Below are 15,423 nucleotides of genomic sequence, written 5' to 3'. Positions count from 1 at the left end.
TTTTATCTTTATCTTTTTATTTCATCCCTATTCTCAATGACACGCATATGGCCTAATCAACATCACACCATTCTGTAAAAATAGTATAGTATACAAGTTTTTTAACCAACTAAATGGTAAGAGAGACAGTTTAGGATGAGTATACTGAAGAGGTCCGTACCTGCCCATAGTCAAAACACAATTTGACTATGGTTTTTATCTTTTTTTATCTTTTTATTTTATCCCTATAATCAATTATATGCATATGACCTAATCAACATCACACCATTCTGTAAAAACAGTATAGTATACCATTTTTTGAACCAACTGAATGGTAAGAGAGACAGTTTAGGATGAGTATACTGAACAGGTCCGTACCTGCTCATAGTCAAAACACAATTTGACTATGGTTTTTATCTTTTTTTATCTTTTTATTTTATCCCTATAATCAATTATATGCATATGACCTAATTAACATCACACCATTCTGTAAAAACAGTATAGTATACCATTTTTTGAACCAACTGAATGGTAAGAGAGACAGTTTAGGATGAGTATACTGAACAGGTCCGTACCTGCTCATAGTCAAAACACAATTTGACTATGGTTTTTATCTTTTTTTATCTTTTTATTTTATCCCTATAATCAATTATATGCATATGACCTAATTAACATCACACCATTCTGTAAAAACAGTATAGTATACCATTTTCCAACTGAATGGTAAGAGAGACAGTTTAGGATGAGTATACTGAACAGGTCCGTACCTGCTCATAGTCAAAACACAATTGGACTATGGTTTTAATCTTTTTTTATCTTTTTATTTTATCCCTATACTCAATGACACGCCTATGGCCTAATCAACATCACACCATTCTGTAAAAACAGTATAGTATACAAGTTTTTTAACCAACTAAATGGTAAGAGAGACAGTTTAGGATGAGTATACTGAAGAGGTCCGTACCTGCTCAAAGTCAAAACACATTTTGACTATGGTTTTTATCTTTTTTTATTTTTTTATTTTATCTCTATAATCAATTATATGCATATGACCTAATTAACATCATACCATTCTGTAAAAACAGTATAGTATACAATTTTTTTAACCAACTGAATGGTAAGAGAGACAGTTTAGGATGAGTATACTGAAGTTCGTACCTGCCCATAGTCAAAACACATTTTGACTATGGTTTTTATCTTTTTTTATTTTTTTATTTTATCTCTATAATCAATTATATGCATATGACCTAATTAACATCATACCATTCTGTAAAAACAGTATAGTATACAATTTTTTTAACCAACTGAATGGTAAGAGAGACAGTTTAGGATGAGTATACTGAAGTTCGTACCTGCCCATAGTCAAAACACATTTTGACTATGGTTTTTATCTTTTTTTATTTTTTTATTTTATCTCTATAATCAATTATATGCATATGACCTAATTAACATCACACCATTCTGTAAAAACAGTATAGTATACAATTTTTTGAACCAACTGAATGGCAAGAGAGACAGTTTAGGATGAGTATACTGAAGAGGTCCGTACCTGCTCATAGTCAAAACACATTTTGACTATGGTTTTTATCTTTTTTATCTTTTTATTTTATCCCTATACTCAATGACACGCCTATGGCCTAATCAACATCACACCATTCTGTAAAAACAGTATAGTATACAATTTTTTGAACCAACTGAATGGTAAGAGAGACAGTTTAGGATGAGTATACTGAACAGGTCCGTACTTGCCCATAGTCAAAACGTGTTGAAATGTAAGGGAGTTCATTACAGTTCATAGGTTCAAACTGCAACTTTCAGATCGTATGAACATTATAATAAACACATTATGGAAAACAAAAAAAACCTTAATAATTTTGTATTACGTATTAAAAAATTATACAAATGTTGATACACCTAGTATAGACCACAAAGAATTGAACTGTAAAAATCGGTAATTCGGTTTACTCTCATTTACCGGCTCTCATTATTCAACTTCTGAAAGGACCAGTGGAACAATAATAATGCATAATCTTTATTTGTAATATGTTTCAGATTCACGAGTGGCAGATTGGGAGAGACAAGATAAAGAGCAAGCTGGAAATAGATCCGGCGACCCAAATGGATGCGGGGGTCTACGAATGTACAGCTGATAACATGTACTCCATAGACAGGAGGTCGTTTAAAACCGACTTCAGCATTGCTTTCGATTAATACTGACTATTCTTTGATACTGAATCGTTATTGTGATAAACTGTTATTGATATTAAAAGGAGAATTTTGATTATCTGCCTGGTTACTCTGAAGGGTTACTTCTATATCCATTCTTGGCAAATAGGAACAAAAAAATACAAGCCAATTTGATAAACTTTGCTGATATTATCACTGAAAACGAAGTCTAAATTCCGCCAGAATTCAAAGTTTCATGACTTTTATAATAGTAGTGATATTCTAAATCGTAGTAAGTCATGACTTTTATGTTATGTCAGAGAATTTATAAGATAATATCACCTCTCAAACCTGTTTCTTTCGAAACAATTGTAATTTAGGAAAAACAAACTAGACCACAAATAGTATAAGTCATATTATTATAAACCATATAGGATTACTATATTAAACAAAAAAAAAACATTGTAATGTACTCTTTTGAAACAAAGTTTTAAATTTTGGTTGCGTCCTTGCTGCGGACTGATTAAAAGCAATGTTTTTTTTGACACGATTTCCAATGGTCTATTTCTCCAAATTTTCGTTACCCGTTGAAAACAAATGATTATTCTCAGTACTTACCGCTTTTCATTATGTACGATATCCATGTAATCATTAGATCTAGCATAAAATCCGTCTTGTGTGAGGGATCCCCAAAAGTTACTCCAGGCTTTTCCAGGTCTCGTTACCATGGGTGCAATAACGGTACGGTTTTGTTCGATTAGTAAGCGTAAGGTGAATGGATTGTCGATATGGACAACTGAGTCTACAGAGAAGTACATATCACATTTTTTGGCAAGACAGTGGTCCCTGAAAACAAATGATAATTGAAAAGCTTCTATAACTGAAATTGTTGATGCTAACTTAGCGAAACGCCCGTCAAGAGACAGCATTTTTGTTCTGGTATATGAAAAGAGATTTCACTAGATTTATTTCATGTTAGAGGTTCCCTTTCTACCAATATAGTATGTGTAGGTGCTTATTGATTACATTTCTTGTATTTTTTAATGTACTTCTTCAATTCACACTTCCAATCCCAACTACTCCTTTCTGTCTTTAATAATTTTGGTTGCATTTCAGAAGAGGTAATGTGTAATATATTGTCATTCAAGTGTTTAGGTTTCTAAGACAATATTGAAGTTAACTAATAACTATTTAAATGTCATAACATTCTGATGGTTGCTAAATACTGGAGTTACGATCAAAGTAATAAAGAAGACCAGTCTTGTTTATTGATAAAGTTCAAATGGTTATTTTAATTTAGAGGTACGAGACAGAGTTGAATAAACATATGCTACTGATCAACAGTCCCACAACCTTGACAAAAATATCACTCCATGATTTATATTTTGAGCCCTAAAAGACCCAAACAGATAGGTAATGCCCTTTTTTATTAACACAAGAGCCTATAGTTGAGTGGTCTTACTAGACATGATATGAAGGCATGTATGAACCTCAAAGCTGTTGGAAACTGCTGCTAAGTTCAGGAGACATCAACTGAACAGAATGAAAAAGTCTGAGTAAATGAAAAAATACGCAACTGGACAGGAAAATTGGAGAATTGAACACAGAACTAGTGAAATCCGACTAAGACCCACAAGACCGGTTAATAATTATCTGAACTCTTGTGAATACTTGTCATAGAAGTTGAAACTATCAATTAGCGGTGGTTGAATGATGGTTACAACGTACCGTCGTTGTCATTTATATAAGTGACTTCAGACTTCTTCGTGAGCAAATATGTCAAAACTTTTTTTTTAAGGTCGCAGAACATAAAATTCCACTGGAGAAAAATGGCTCGTTAGGAGCTGTAGCCAACTGTGACAGTTGGAATAGAGGTGGAACCGAGAACGTGATTCAAAAAATAGTGGAAACAACAACCAAAATTTGCTGGAAATGAATGGAAACCAAGCTGGGGAAATGGAAACGTCTTACTCAGAGACAGAGCAAAGACCTGATTTTCTTGAAGTCGATGTTAAACATTTTGGTTAACTTCGTATGTGATTGGTCCCAATACAGGATTCTGTTTGATTCCCTACTCAAATACTTTTTATTTGACGCTTCATTTATTGCATTTTGTTGTTCACATACACATACGCTATCTGCGAAAGCAAAAAGTTGGAATGTACTTACAGGGAGAGATCTCTAGCTTTCCACTCTGGAGTACCATCTTCTGAGGTGATTTGTTTGAAAGACACATACTCTTTGGAATATTTGTCAGTGAAATTTTTGACTAGGTCACTATGATACTTCATCTGGAACAGAAAGGAATCAGCATCTACTTTTTTATCATGACTGGAAATGTGGTTTTGTAGGACTTACCGCATTATGAACGAAAAGATGCATCCTCTTCCGAGGATAGTCCAACGAATAGACTTTTTGCAACGCTTCTTCCAAAAATGGAGTATTTTGTTCGATGAAAACAGACAGAAGAACTACTGGTAATTCTTTCGTTGCAAGGTTGCTTAGATCGATATGTCCTTCGGCACACTGCCGACATCCTACAATGGAATTCCAAGTGTTTGGAACATAATTACTCAAATAGTTCAAAGAGAATTTGGACACTCCATTGCCGTGTATGACTAAAGGTTCCGTTTTGGTAACAGTGTTTTTGATCACATATTTTTCAGCTTCTCCTTCTTTATCTTTTGAGTCGATTGTGGCAATTTCGATATCAGCTGAAAATAAAAATGAGGTATTTTTTGCCTGAATAAGAATAAATATGTTTGGCAAACGATAAAGTACTGTTGTAAGTTACCCCAAGATCTCTAATCTCAGAACATCTGTGGAGGACTTTCTCATCCATCATATAATCAAAATTAACAGGATCCTTCAAACGAGTTATTGTGATGATACTACATTTGTTAATATTAAATTTCAATTTATTTGTGATGCTCCACTCATAAATACTGTCTATGTCCCTTTGCAGATTAACACAATCCCTAACTGTTTGTATCTGTTTATATAATTTCAGATCATCGGCAAAAAGCAAACATTCAAAAAATTTCAAAATGGAAGGGAGATCATTCATGAATAGAACAAATAATAGTGGTCCAAGGTTAGACCCTAGCCCATATGCTATATTTTACTGAAAAAAGTGTTTTTTTTTACATAATCTCAATATATTCTTATTTCTCTAGTAGCTACTTCTGAACTAAGTAGAAGATTTTTTTAAAATGTTTGTAATCGAAGACCGCACTGCATTCTGCATTCTCTACCTTTTTTCAATTGCCTCTTTGTGGAATAAAGGTAATGTTATGAAGCTTTTGAAGATTCTATAGTTCTGTATTGAAAACATGCAAAATTTGCAATATTATAACATTATTTCATACCTGAAACTCCATTGAGATTTTGGAATATTTCACTCTTATGGTCCAGCTTCATCTGAATGCTGTTCCTAAACTCTTCATCCAAGTAGGCCTTCGTGAAAAACAACTGGTCGTCGTCGGTGTCTTTGATCTCCTGCCTCGATAAAAGTTTCAGAATTTCTGGGACATATCCGATATACATCCCAGAATTTAAAAACCTCTTTCCTTCCACGACTTCAGGGTACGACGAAACCAATTTTTCGTCTGGCCAACAATACGTCTCAGCACTGAACAGTACTCTGGCGCCAGTTTTCTCAAACCTCGTCACCATTTCGGCAAGGCCGCCCAAGAATATTACGTCATAGCCGTCGGTGAAGAGGACCAATTTGTTGGTGTCAGTTTTGTGTGCTTCTAGAGCTTCCTTCAACAAGTTTATTTTCCAACCGCCTCCGGGATTATTTTTGATGCTGCCCCCTTTCCACTCCGTTCCCAAACCAAGTACTTCGGGCCTGATGCGGAACTCTTTGGCGGAATCTAGGTACCTTTGGAAGCCATCGGTTTCGTCGGTAGCGACTGTATATACGAGTACGTCTGAAAAAAAAAACACTTGTTGTACTTAAGAAATCACCTTCTGCATAATAGGTTCTGCTCATGACATGGAGTCGATCTAACAAAATTGAGTTTTTCGAATTCTGACTGAATTTATAGCAGATATGAGCTTGGTTCCTTTGAAGTACTTAGCGTATTGTACATATACATGAAAGGTTAACGAGATGCTGTAGATGCATCATTGTTGTACAGATAACTGTAATATCCATTTACTATATTTCTCCTATTCGAATTCAATTATTCCAAATTTCTAGAGATCCGCTATCAATAAAAAATTGCTTTACTTGAAGTGCACAATTATATTTTGCATCAGTCGTATTCATTAATCCTATTTGTTGTTCAAAACAAAGTCTTGGATAACGATCACTCTCCATGGTAAGAGTGTTGTACAGCCAGTTTACGGTAATTTTAAAAATATAGAAGAGTGCCAGTTTCCAAACGTACTATTGCGTTGGGTGTGTTAATAGGCACTAAAATAATTTTTTTCAAGAAACTGTGATGTACTATTTCTAATACTTCCAAATATCGAATGCCCCATGCCGTAATGGAGTTGAACATAAGGCTCATTGCTAATGATTCAAATGATTTTACTCGTGGATAACAGGTGTCAATTTCGTGTCAATCGTCTGCAAACATTGAGTAATAGCTGTGGCATACAACATCCGACACATCGTTTATAGAAAAAAAAAGAGTATTGGGCCTGTATGCGATCCTTGAGGAAAACCAGAAGTTACAGAAATATGCGATGATATGGAATATTTAATATACTGAGTCCTATTCCCCAAAGCGGATTGGCTGTCCTTGTTCATCTTTCTCTGTCTGAATCACTGTGCATGCTGTGCACATATATAACGGGTAATATAACTATGTTGCTGGGTTGAAAATATACGTTTGTTCATATAAACATAACTACATAACTCATAGATATACAAACCGGCAACTGTAAGTATTCCATGGTTTTTGAAAACGTTTCTACATGAGTCTCTCCACCCTATTCCAGCTAAAATTCTGACGGCTCTTTTTTGGAGAATAAACACTCTTTCAGCAGAAGAGCTTGTACCCCAATTCAAGATTCCGTATCTTAAATGGCAGTTTATAGTCGCATAGTACAAACTTAATAAGACTTTTTCACTACAGAAATTAGACATAAACCTGAGAGCATGACAGTTTTTTATAAGTTTATTACAGAGAGTATCTATGTGAGGAGTCCAAGTAAGTTTATAATCAAGAGTTAGACCTAGCATTTTGGTGGTTGCCCGAAATTCAATTTGTCGGTCTTCGTTTTTATATATAAAAAAATTTTCTTGAACATTGCTCATTGTTGAATTTTATCATAGTGGTTTTAGATATGTTGAGTTCAAGGTGATTATTTTTGCCCATGTTTGCACCTTTTCATACACAATTTGGGTACGATCTACTAAATTTGATGCATCTTGTGCTTTGATGATAAAGTTTGTGTCGTCCGCATATGTTATTACTTGAACTGTCGTCATATCATGAAAATAACTCATCAAATCATTTGCTTATATCAGGAATAGTAAAGGCCCAAGAATTGAACACTGAGGTACCCCATGTTTGATATTAGCCAAATTGCTAACTTCATCACCAATCTTGACGCTATGAACTCTAAAGAAGACCTCATCAAATTCAAAGCAACACCATATCTTTGCAATTTTCGTAGTAGCAGATCGTGGTTCACATATTCAGGAGTGAGTCTACAGAGGAGATGGATGTCGAGTTTACGACACCAACTGACCTTCCTGTAAATTCAGTCAACAACTGAACCTTAAAAAAAAGGTTCAGTGGTGCAGCCAGGAAACGACTAAGTCGTCTCCTCAAAAGCGTGGTACCTTATAAAACTGCCTTGCACCAAATTCTTGAGCGGCGTACGCAGAATCTGTCTCAGGTGGCGGAACTAACCCCCCATGAGCAGGTTAGCAAACGTTTGCGCTCCAGTGATGATTCACCAAAACCAGAGGCGAAAAACCCCACACGGTTGAATCTAAGGCTTCGTCAGGTGTAGCTGACGTGCAAAAACCCTCATATGGAAAGGTTGTCGTGGGTATCAAGGTGGGATTCTTGCAACTTGACCATCCGACTACCTCATTAACTGAGCATATACTTTGTGCCTGCCCCGCTGGGGACCTAATCAGGTCTTAAGAGTTGGGCAGAGCCAAACTGACCTGAAAAACCACTCAACATACGAACTAATCAGCTTCTTTAAGGAACTGGGTTTATTTGGTCGAGTGTGAATAGGTGTGAGCCACAATAAACCCTTGCGAGTTGCGGTGGAGGGTCGAATAGACCCAATCACTTTGGACCTAACCTAAACTACCTCTAGTGGTTGTCCTTTGAAATGAAAAGCAAAATTAGGTTCACGATATCCACCTCGAGCAAATTGCATAATTTTAGTTTTTTGTCAATTGACAGTCAGCTCATTGCATATAATATATTTTTCTAGAATCTTCAATTCTTTCACGACATCAATTTCTGGGTGGGCAAGAATCACCAGATCATCTGTATATAATAGAGCTTACACGTCATTTCTAGCATCAATGTTCACACTCTGAATCTGCTTATCACAGGAGAATGTTTCTATATCCGCTATAAATAGTGCGAATAGAAGGGGGTTCATAGGCTCACCTTGAAGAGCATCAGTTGTTAATGCAAATAATCTAGACAGGCCATCAGAACCTTGTATTTGAATAGTTGCATTAGAATACAGCATTTTTGGTACGTAACACCATAAAAATCCACAAAAAATATATTACTACTCGCTAAGATCGTCATACAAATTATGCAGCAAAACAAAACTTAACACTGTTCAAATTCATAGCCTGAAACGATGGTAAATTTGAGCCAGCGTATGAGGCCCATGTTTTCGATGTCGCCGATTTGCATTGACTGTTTTTGAATGTCGCCCTGATTCCCAATTAGAACAATTATTATGTTTAGACAGTAATATTTCTCGAAATAGTCCGATGTGTAAGTCTTTCAGCTGCAAGCTGCTGAAATTGAAATCGAATGTAATCAAATCTATAAATAGACTTTACGTTTTTCTACACAAATAAACAATAGCTCATGAAGTAGGATGTTGTGAACCGAATCTATCACTGTATTTTGTTCGGTGTTTCACAACAACTATATTTTGGTGTGTGTAGCATTGGGTTTTTTAAAAAGTTTTGTCCGTGTGTGGTATATACTGACTGACAGAGAATGTTGGTTCTCTATACATTGATGATGATGAATCTTCCAAATTTCAATTTTTTCCATCTTTCCAGCTCATTTCTATTATGTCGTTAGGCGATGTTTGGCCAATGTTTCCCTACGAATTCAAATTGAACCAAAACAGCTCAATAAACTAACCAGGTACTGCAATGATAGTTTCAATGACCTCACTGTTTGACGTTGGTTTGTTAAATTCTGTTCCGGAGATTTTAGCCTCGAAGATGAGGACGAGGATTTGGGAAACCTGATGGAGACTGACCGAGAATTAAACGAATTGAGCGCAAAAGTTCTGCCTCCACACTCCCCTGACCTCTCGGCGATCGACTACCATCTTTCCAAGCACTTCGATAACTTTTTCACTGGTAAAACCTTCGCCAATCACTGCCAGGCAAAAATGGCCTTCGTCGACTTCAACGAATCTTGAGTACCTACACAATTTTAATGCTGTTACGACTTGTAATACGTTGGCAAGAGTGTATTGATTCAAATGCCGTTCATTTTGATAATACAGTTCAAAGTAGACAGTGCATTTCTTTTATGTCCCCCCCTTTTATTTTTTGAACAGGTCAACTCAAAAAACTGAAATTTGGGATAATGCATGAATACTTCATTTTGAAGTGAAATTGACAGATAAAACTTTCAAGATGGCGACTGGCCCCCACCTGGAAAAAAATTAATGGAAAGGAGGGTCTTGTGACACATCGTTTTAAAGCTCCTGACCATTGCTTCACAACTCTAGAATATAATTTCAATATTTTCAACTACTACAAAATGGCGGAACTTTTAATAATTGCCCGAATATATTGACATTTAACCACACAATATGAGGTTATAAGCTTGCGATTAGTTCAGAAGATGATCGAAATGGTTGCTTTGAACTTCTTGACATATGAACAGCCTATTCGATATTTGACGCAGAACAATTTCGAACATAGTAACGTCAATATCTTCACAAATATTTATTATTCTTTGCTGTATATCCAATATTGAAGCAGGTTTAGTTTCGTACACCTTTTGCTTTAAATATCCCCATAAAAAAGTCCAAAGGTGTCAAATCTGGCGAGCAGACTGGCCATTCTGTAGGACCTCGACATCCAATCCAACGACCGGGAAAAGTAGTATCCAAATAGTTTTTAACTTATCTAGTGGTGGTGCTCCATCTTATTGGAATACAATATCCATATCGAATTCCCCAATCGAATGTTTTTCCCGGAAAACGTGAGGGTTGGTGTCACTCCAATAACGGCAATGTTTAAATAATAAAAGGGGGGGGGATTAAAGAAATGCACTGTATAGTAATCATACATTTTTGAGACGTATCTCATCCACTTATTCATGAAACAAGTTACTTATATTATAACAAAACTTTGATATATTGAAACTTGATATATGTGTACTGGCAGAGTTGAATTTCTCAGAAACTGGAACTTGAGAATTTGCAAACCCAGTGAATTTGCAGGATAGTTAGTTTGCCTACAAAATAATTCAACAATACTTATGCTGTCGAAAACACTTTGATTGAGATTCAATTGAAATAAATTGAAACAAGACAATTTAAAAATTAGTGAATAGCATTATTTGTTCGTTCATCATGATTGGGGTTCCAGAATACCTACTCCGAAATCTTCGAACAACATAATTTCAGACCATTTGAGAATGCACCCATTGTTATGTCTGAGGCAGCGGAGGGCACTGAACCATCTGACACAGTTTGTTGGGAAAATATCAAAACTTTAATCATGGCTAAGTGATTGGAGTCTTGAATTTACATAACATCTGTGCGGGCCGGCATATACCATAAACAGATCAATTACATCATCGGAGGATGTGGGTTTTTATTCTCGTTAGTACTATAAAATATGTGTCAATATAACTAATGATTAAAACAGATCATCTATTTTCTCATTACATCCTGTTGATTACTAAAACGTTCGTAATTCGTTCAATTTCGATAGGCCCACTATCTGTCTTGACCGATATTGTGTTTGTCGCATCTGTGATAAACTTTTGGATGATATCAAGTATCTCTCGAGAGAGAAATTGAAAATTTTTCAAAGATCGTATGGAATATTCTCAACACACGGCATCTGTGTTGAATCAACGATATTTGTTAAATTTTCTTTTGTGAAAATGAAGTTTGGATTAAAAACAGAATGTTTTTCTAAAATACATTTCAACTTGTGAAATTTTCAAGAAAAACTTACCCTATATACTTACCATTGAACTCCTTAGTGGAACTACTAATGAAAAAGATACTTAGAATAAGTAGAAAACCTAATATCGTCATTTGGTTCATTGTATTGTTAACTCAGTGAAAAATATCTATAAGCAAAACGAAATCATGGCACATAACCCACCACCACAAGTTACAAACTACAACTGCGCTAGCAAAACAAACTTCAATTCATTCAAGGTTCTAAAAATAAACATCCAGAAGTTGTATGGCTCTTAGAAAAAAGATGGCGTTCCAACCGCCAGTTGCATTTTTGAACGTGAAGACGAGCCAAGTAATAGAAAGTTATGAATTAGTTCGTTATTTACAGAATTTTAAACAATTTCTCAAAAGACTCACAAAATAGGCTCCAATAAAGTATTGCAACATGCTATATATTAGAAGTTTTCTTTAATTTCCAAGCACGTAGCACTAGTCGCTAATAGATGGCGCAACATACACGAAACATGCGTGCATGCAGAACCGAAGGACCAAAGATTATCAGTGAAAGCACAGAGCCGAATCTACCCACTCAGAGTGAAAAATAAGGAGAATGTTATGTTTACAAATAAATATTTGTTGTCAAATGTTATTCAACTTTCGTCCAGCGACTTACCTTCATTAATAATCGATAACAGGGCAGATCCTGCCAGATCTGATTTTTCACATTCGATATCGCCCCGCAAAGTTTCACATTGCGATACGTTTTCAGTTGCAGTGTCACCGGCTGAAAATTACATAAACATGAAAATTGAATTCATTGAAATGATGGTATCAACAAGCAAAGGTTAGAAGTATTCAAAACAGACCCGATTCTGTTGACTTTTTTCCAATTTTCTTTTTATGTATTCTGAAATTAGGGAATTCTTAAAGCGAGGTATAATTATTCATATCGTTCGAACAATATGTATGATACTATAAAAAATCATCTGAAGAATATACGTTTGTGAACAAATATTTTTGTAAAACAGCGCCGGCTAAATCCATTAGAATGATTTTAAGTAGTTATCTTTATGCCAATCCTATGTTTCAGAGTATCATTTTTCTATTCATGAACTTGTTCTCTCAACATGACAAAAATATTGCGCTGAATTGTACAGTGTTTTCAGAAATGTACAAAAATATAATTTATTCCTGAATGATAAAATCAGATGTACCACCAACGCCTTTTTCTAAGTCAAAATATTACGCCTTTGCTTGCAAATGATCCTGCAATGACCTAAAGTTAGCAAAATATCGGACAATAATCAACTTCAATCTCTGTCAAGTATCTATCTGCTGATTTCATCATTCCGAATCAAACTATCAATTCGGTATATTTCTCAAACGCTGTTTTTCTTTGAAATTGATGCTATGAAACATTTGTAAAGCAGTTCATTCAATTTTTCGTCATTTTTGGTACCATACATTGACAGTAACAGTAAAATTAATAACTTTATTGAAAAGTACGTTTGATCTTAAAAGTCTTTAATCCCAATTGAAAAAGTTTCAGTTATGAGCGTTACACAATAATTATTAAAATCTTTTTTCTTTTATTTTAAAAAGCAGATGTAGTATCACATTCGGTGAATACATCAATACAGAAATGATGATATGGATTCTGTTGGATATACTCGTTATTAGGATATACATTTATGAGTGCTTGAAAAAACTTTTCTTCTAACCATCAAGTACCAAAGCCATCAACATTATTGACATATCACTATCCTCTGCTGCAACAGCTACAACGTGAACATTTAAGTGACTGCAACTGAATGTTCTGCATCACTTTCTACTTGACTCAAATCAATATTATTTTCGAACAGTTTTTTTGCAGAGTAACCGCATTTTTACTATTTCCTAAAACTTTCTCTTTAGTTGTATTTACAGGCGTCGTTCTTCAAATAAATGATCGATTTGAGTATAACCTATATATCTGCGATGTCTCCTAAATGCTTCAGTTCCATCATTATTGAATTCATCAAAAACAAATTTAACGTCAGAGCCGTAGTTACTACGTACATGTCTGATGCACTGTTCTTATACTAATTAATATACGAAGAATTTTTTCAAGAAAAGTTGCCTGCTCAATTTTGTATATAGATTTAATACATATTGTTCAAACAATATATATTTCAAATAGTACAAAAATAAATTGGAAAAAAACATCAGATTCGAAGGTTTCTCTAAGGATTCTACGCAATGACGAACTAAGTTGGGTCCCAAATTTTGAGAATCGTGTGTAATAAAGCAAATAAAGCATTTAATTACAGTACAATTCCCTAATTGTACCCCCCCCCCCCCCCCCCCCCGCTGGTATCAAACCGGAGTTTATTTTGTGCCACAGAAATTTCGAAATAAATCGAGATACCACGTTTTATATTCATATTTTGGATTCAATTATGAATGTTAGAATTATATTGTAAATTTTTTCATTGAGTGTAGCTGAAAATACTGTTAATATTGGTTGGAAACGAAACATTCGAAGAAAGCAGATTATTTAGGAAATACGGCCGGTGTAATTTGAAATTGGGACATGTGAATGAGATGTGATTCATACCCGCTAAAGAAAAATTGTCACATAAGCATAATAGATTCACATAGATAGATTAAGACAAAAATGTCAGTCATTTCTGAGCACTCAGTGCCTACTTTTATGGAATTATACTGTAGATGCAAAAAACAAAATGAAATTATGGGGGAAATTCCACTTTCAAAAGTCATATATTTTCTACATATATTTTCTTAACAATCAAGATGGAAACATAGAGCTCAGCCTTTTTATGACAATCAGTATAGAATATGGAGGTTATTCAATTTTAATTGAAAACACTGAGAAGTATTTCATTAAAAAAATAAGTTTCAAAAGCAGTACTGAAATTATCAGAAACTTCTAGTTTTGCCGATTGACACAAAAATTTTATGTGAAATATAATAATTACATACAATAACCTTGATATAAATTCTCTTGAACTATTCTGTGGAGATGAAAAATTTTTCGAGACAAATTTTGGAATTGATATATTTCAAGAGTGCGAATTTGAATAAAAAATATTACCAGTAGTAAAAATAATATTTATGACTGTTCTTAGCCAAAATTTTGGCATTATTACCGTACACAGATGAAAAGAGAAATACCTATGCCATATAAACTCACCCGTGAGACCCAATACAAAAAAAAACCAAATTATATGAAAATATTTTTCCACAATAAACTCTATCGACCATCGTTATTTGATGGAATTGACAAAACAACTGATTGAATAATATAAATTGCAGTAAAAGTTTTCAAATCTTAAGGTTTACTGGACCGTTAAATGGGTAAAATCTCAATTTCTCTTTTGACGTTTACTGTCGTAAAAACAGTTTTGCGGTAGAGTCTTTGAATCAAACGAGTTAATATTGTAAAAAAGAATGATTATCGAAGATATCTCTTAGGCTATCTCATCTGGAATTGAATACAGTAGCCAGAACCGGGCCCAGAAAATTATTTTGATAGATATTTATGAAAATAATGATCTCTGTGGATATAGTAATAAAACGACAAGATATCTGCAAATTATCTGGAGTTTTTGAAAGCTGAAGATATAAAATATTGGCGGTGATGGTAAGTCTGGTTGTACCAGAAGTAGGTGTCAACTCGATTATCATAAATAGACATTCATATACCGGGTTTGAACCGTTTTAGTTTGGCCTCTCTATAACTTTTCTGTCTTCTCTGATATCGATTCAAAATTTTTCTGGTTCTTATGGTATCACGTTTTGGATTGATTGTTTTTTTATAAGATTTCCAGTTCCACAAGAAATTTTCCAACTCCGGAATTTCTGAAAGATTACCTTGTACTTTCATATATTCTTTGATTCAACAGTTTATTTCACGTACGATGATCTTTTTTCTGTGGAAAA

General features: G+C 34.5%; 2 protein-coding genes across 3 annotated transcripts in view; one reads left to right on the top strand and one right to left on the bottom strand.

The window, feature by feature from the left end:
• The window catches only part of LOC111517740 (immunoglobulin domain-containing protein oig-4), a 32,166-nt gene extending 29,903 nt beyond the window's left edge, over positions 1-2,263 (top strand). For both annotated transcript variants that reach the window (XM_074169310.1, XM_023173993.2), the window contains exon 4: positions 2,032-2,263. In XM_074169310.1, coding sequence (XP_074025411.1) covers positions 2,032-2,190 — 159 coding nt within the window. In that variant the 3' untranslated portion in view covers positions 2,191-2,263. The remainder of the gene's footprint in view (positions 1-2,031) is intronic.
• Positions 1-11,683, bottom strand: part of Plod (procollagen lysyl hydroxylase) — a 35,048-nt gene extending 23,365 nt beyond the window's left edge. The window contains exons 1-5 of the mRNA XM_074169308.1: positions 11,544-11,683; positions 5,514-6,080; positions 4,504-4,859; positions 4,315-4,436; positions 2,764-2,991 (exon numbers count right to left, since the gene is read on the bottom strand). Of these exons, the coding sequence (XP_074025409.1) occupies positions 2,764-2,991; positions 4,315-4,436; positions 4,504-4,859; positions 5,514-6,080; positions 11,544-11,622 (1,352 nt within the window). The 5' untranslated portion in view covers positions 11,623-11,683. The remainder of the gene's footprint in view (positions 1-2,763; positions 2,992-4,314; positions 4,437-4,503; positions 4,860-5,513; positions 6,081-11,543) is intronic.
• Between the last annotated feature and the right edge of the window lie 3,740 nt (positions 11,684-15,423).

This window comes from Leptinotarsa decemlineata, unplaced genomic scaffold (assembly GCF_025532065.1).
Source record: "Leptinotarsa decemlineata unplaced genomic scaffold, Ldec_3_MD MMD2_P_RNA_scaffold_5, whole genome shotgun sequence".
NCBI lineage: Eukaryota > Metazoa > Arthropoda > Insecta > Coleoptera > Chrysomelidae > Leptinotarsa > Leptinotarsa decemlineata.
This window is presented reverse-complemented; position numbering and strand designations above follow the sequence as displayed.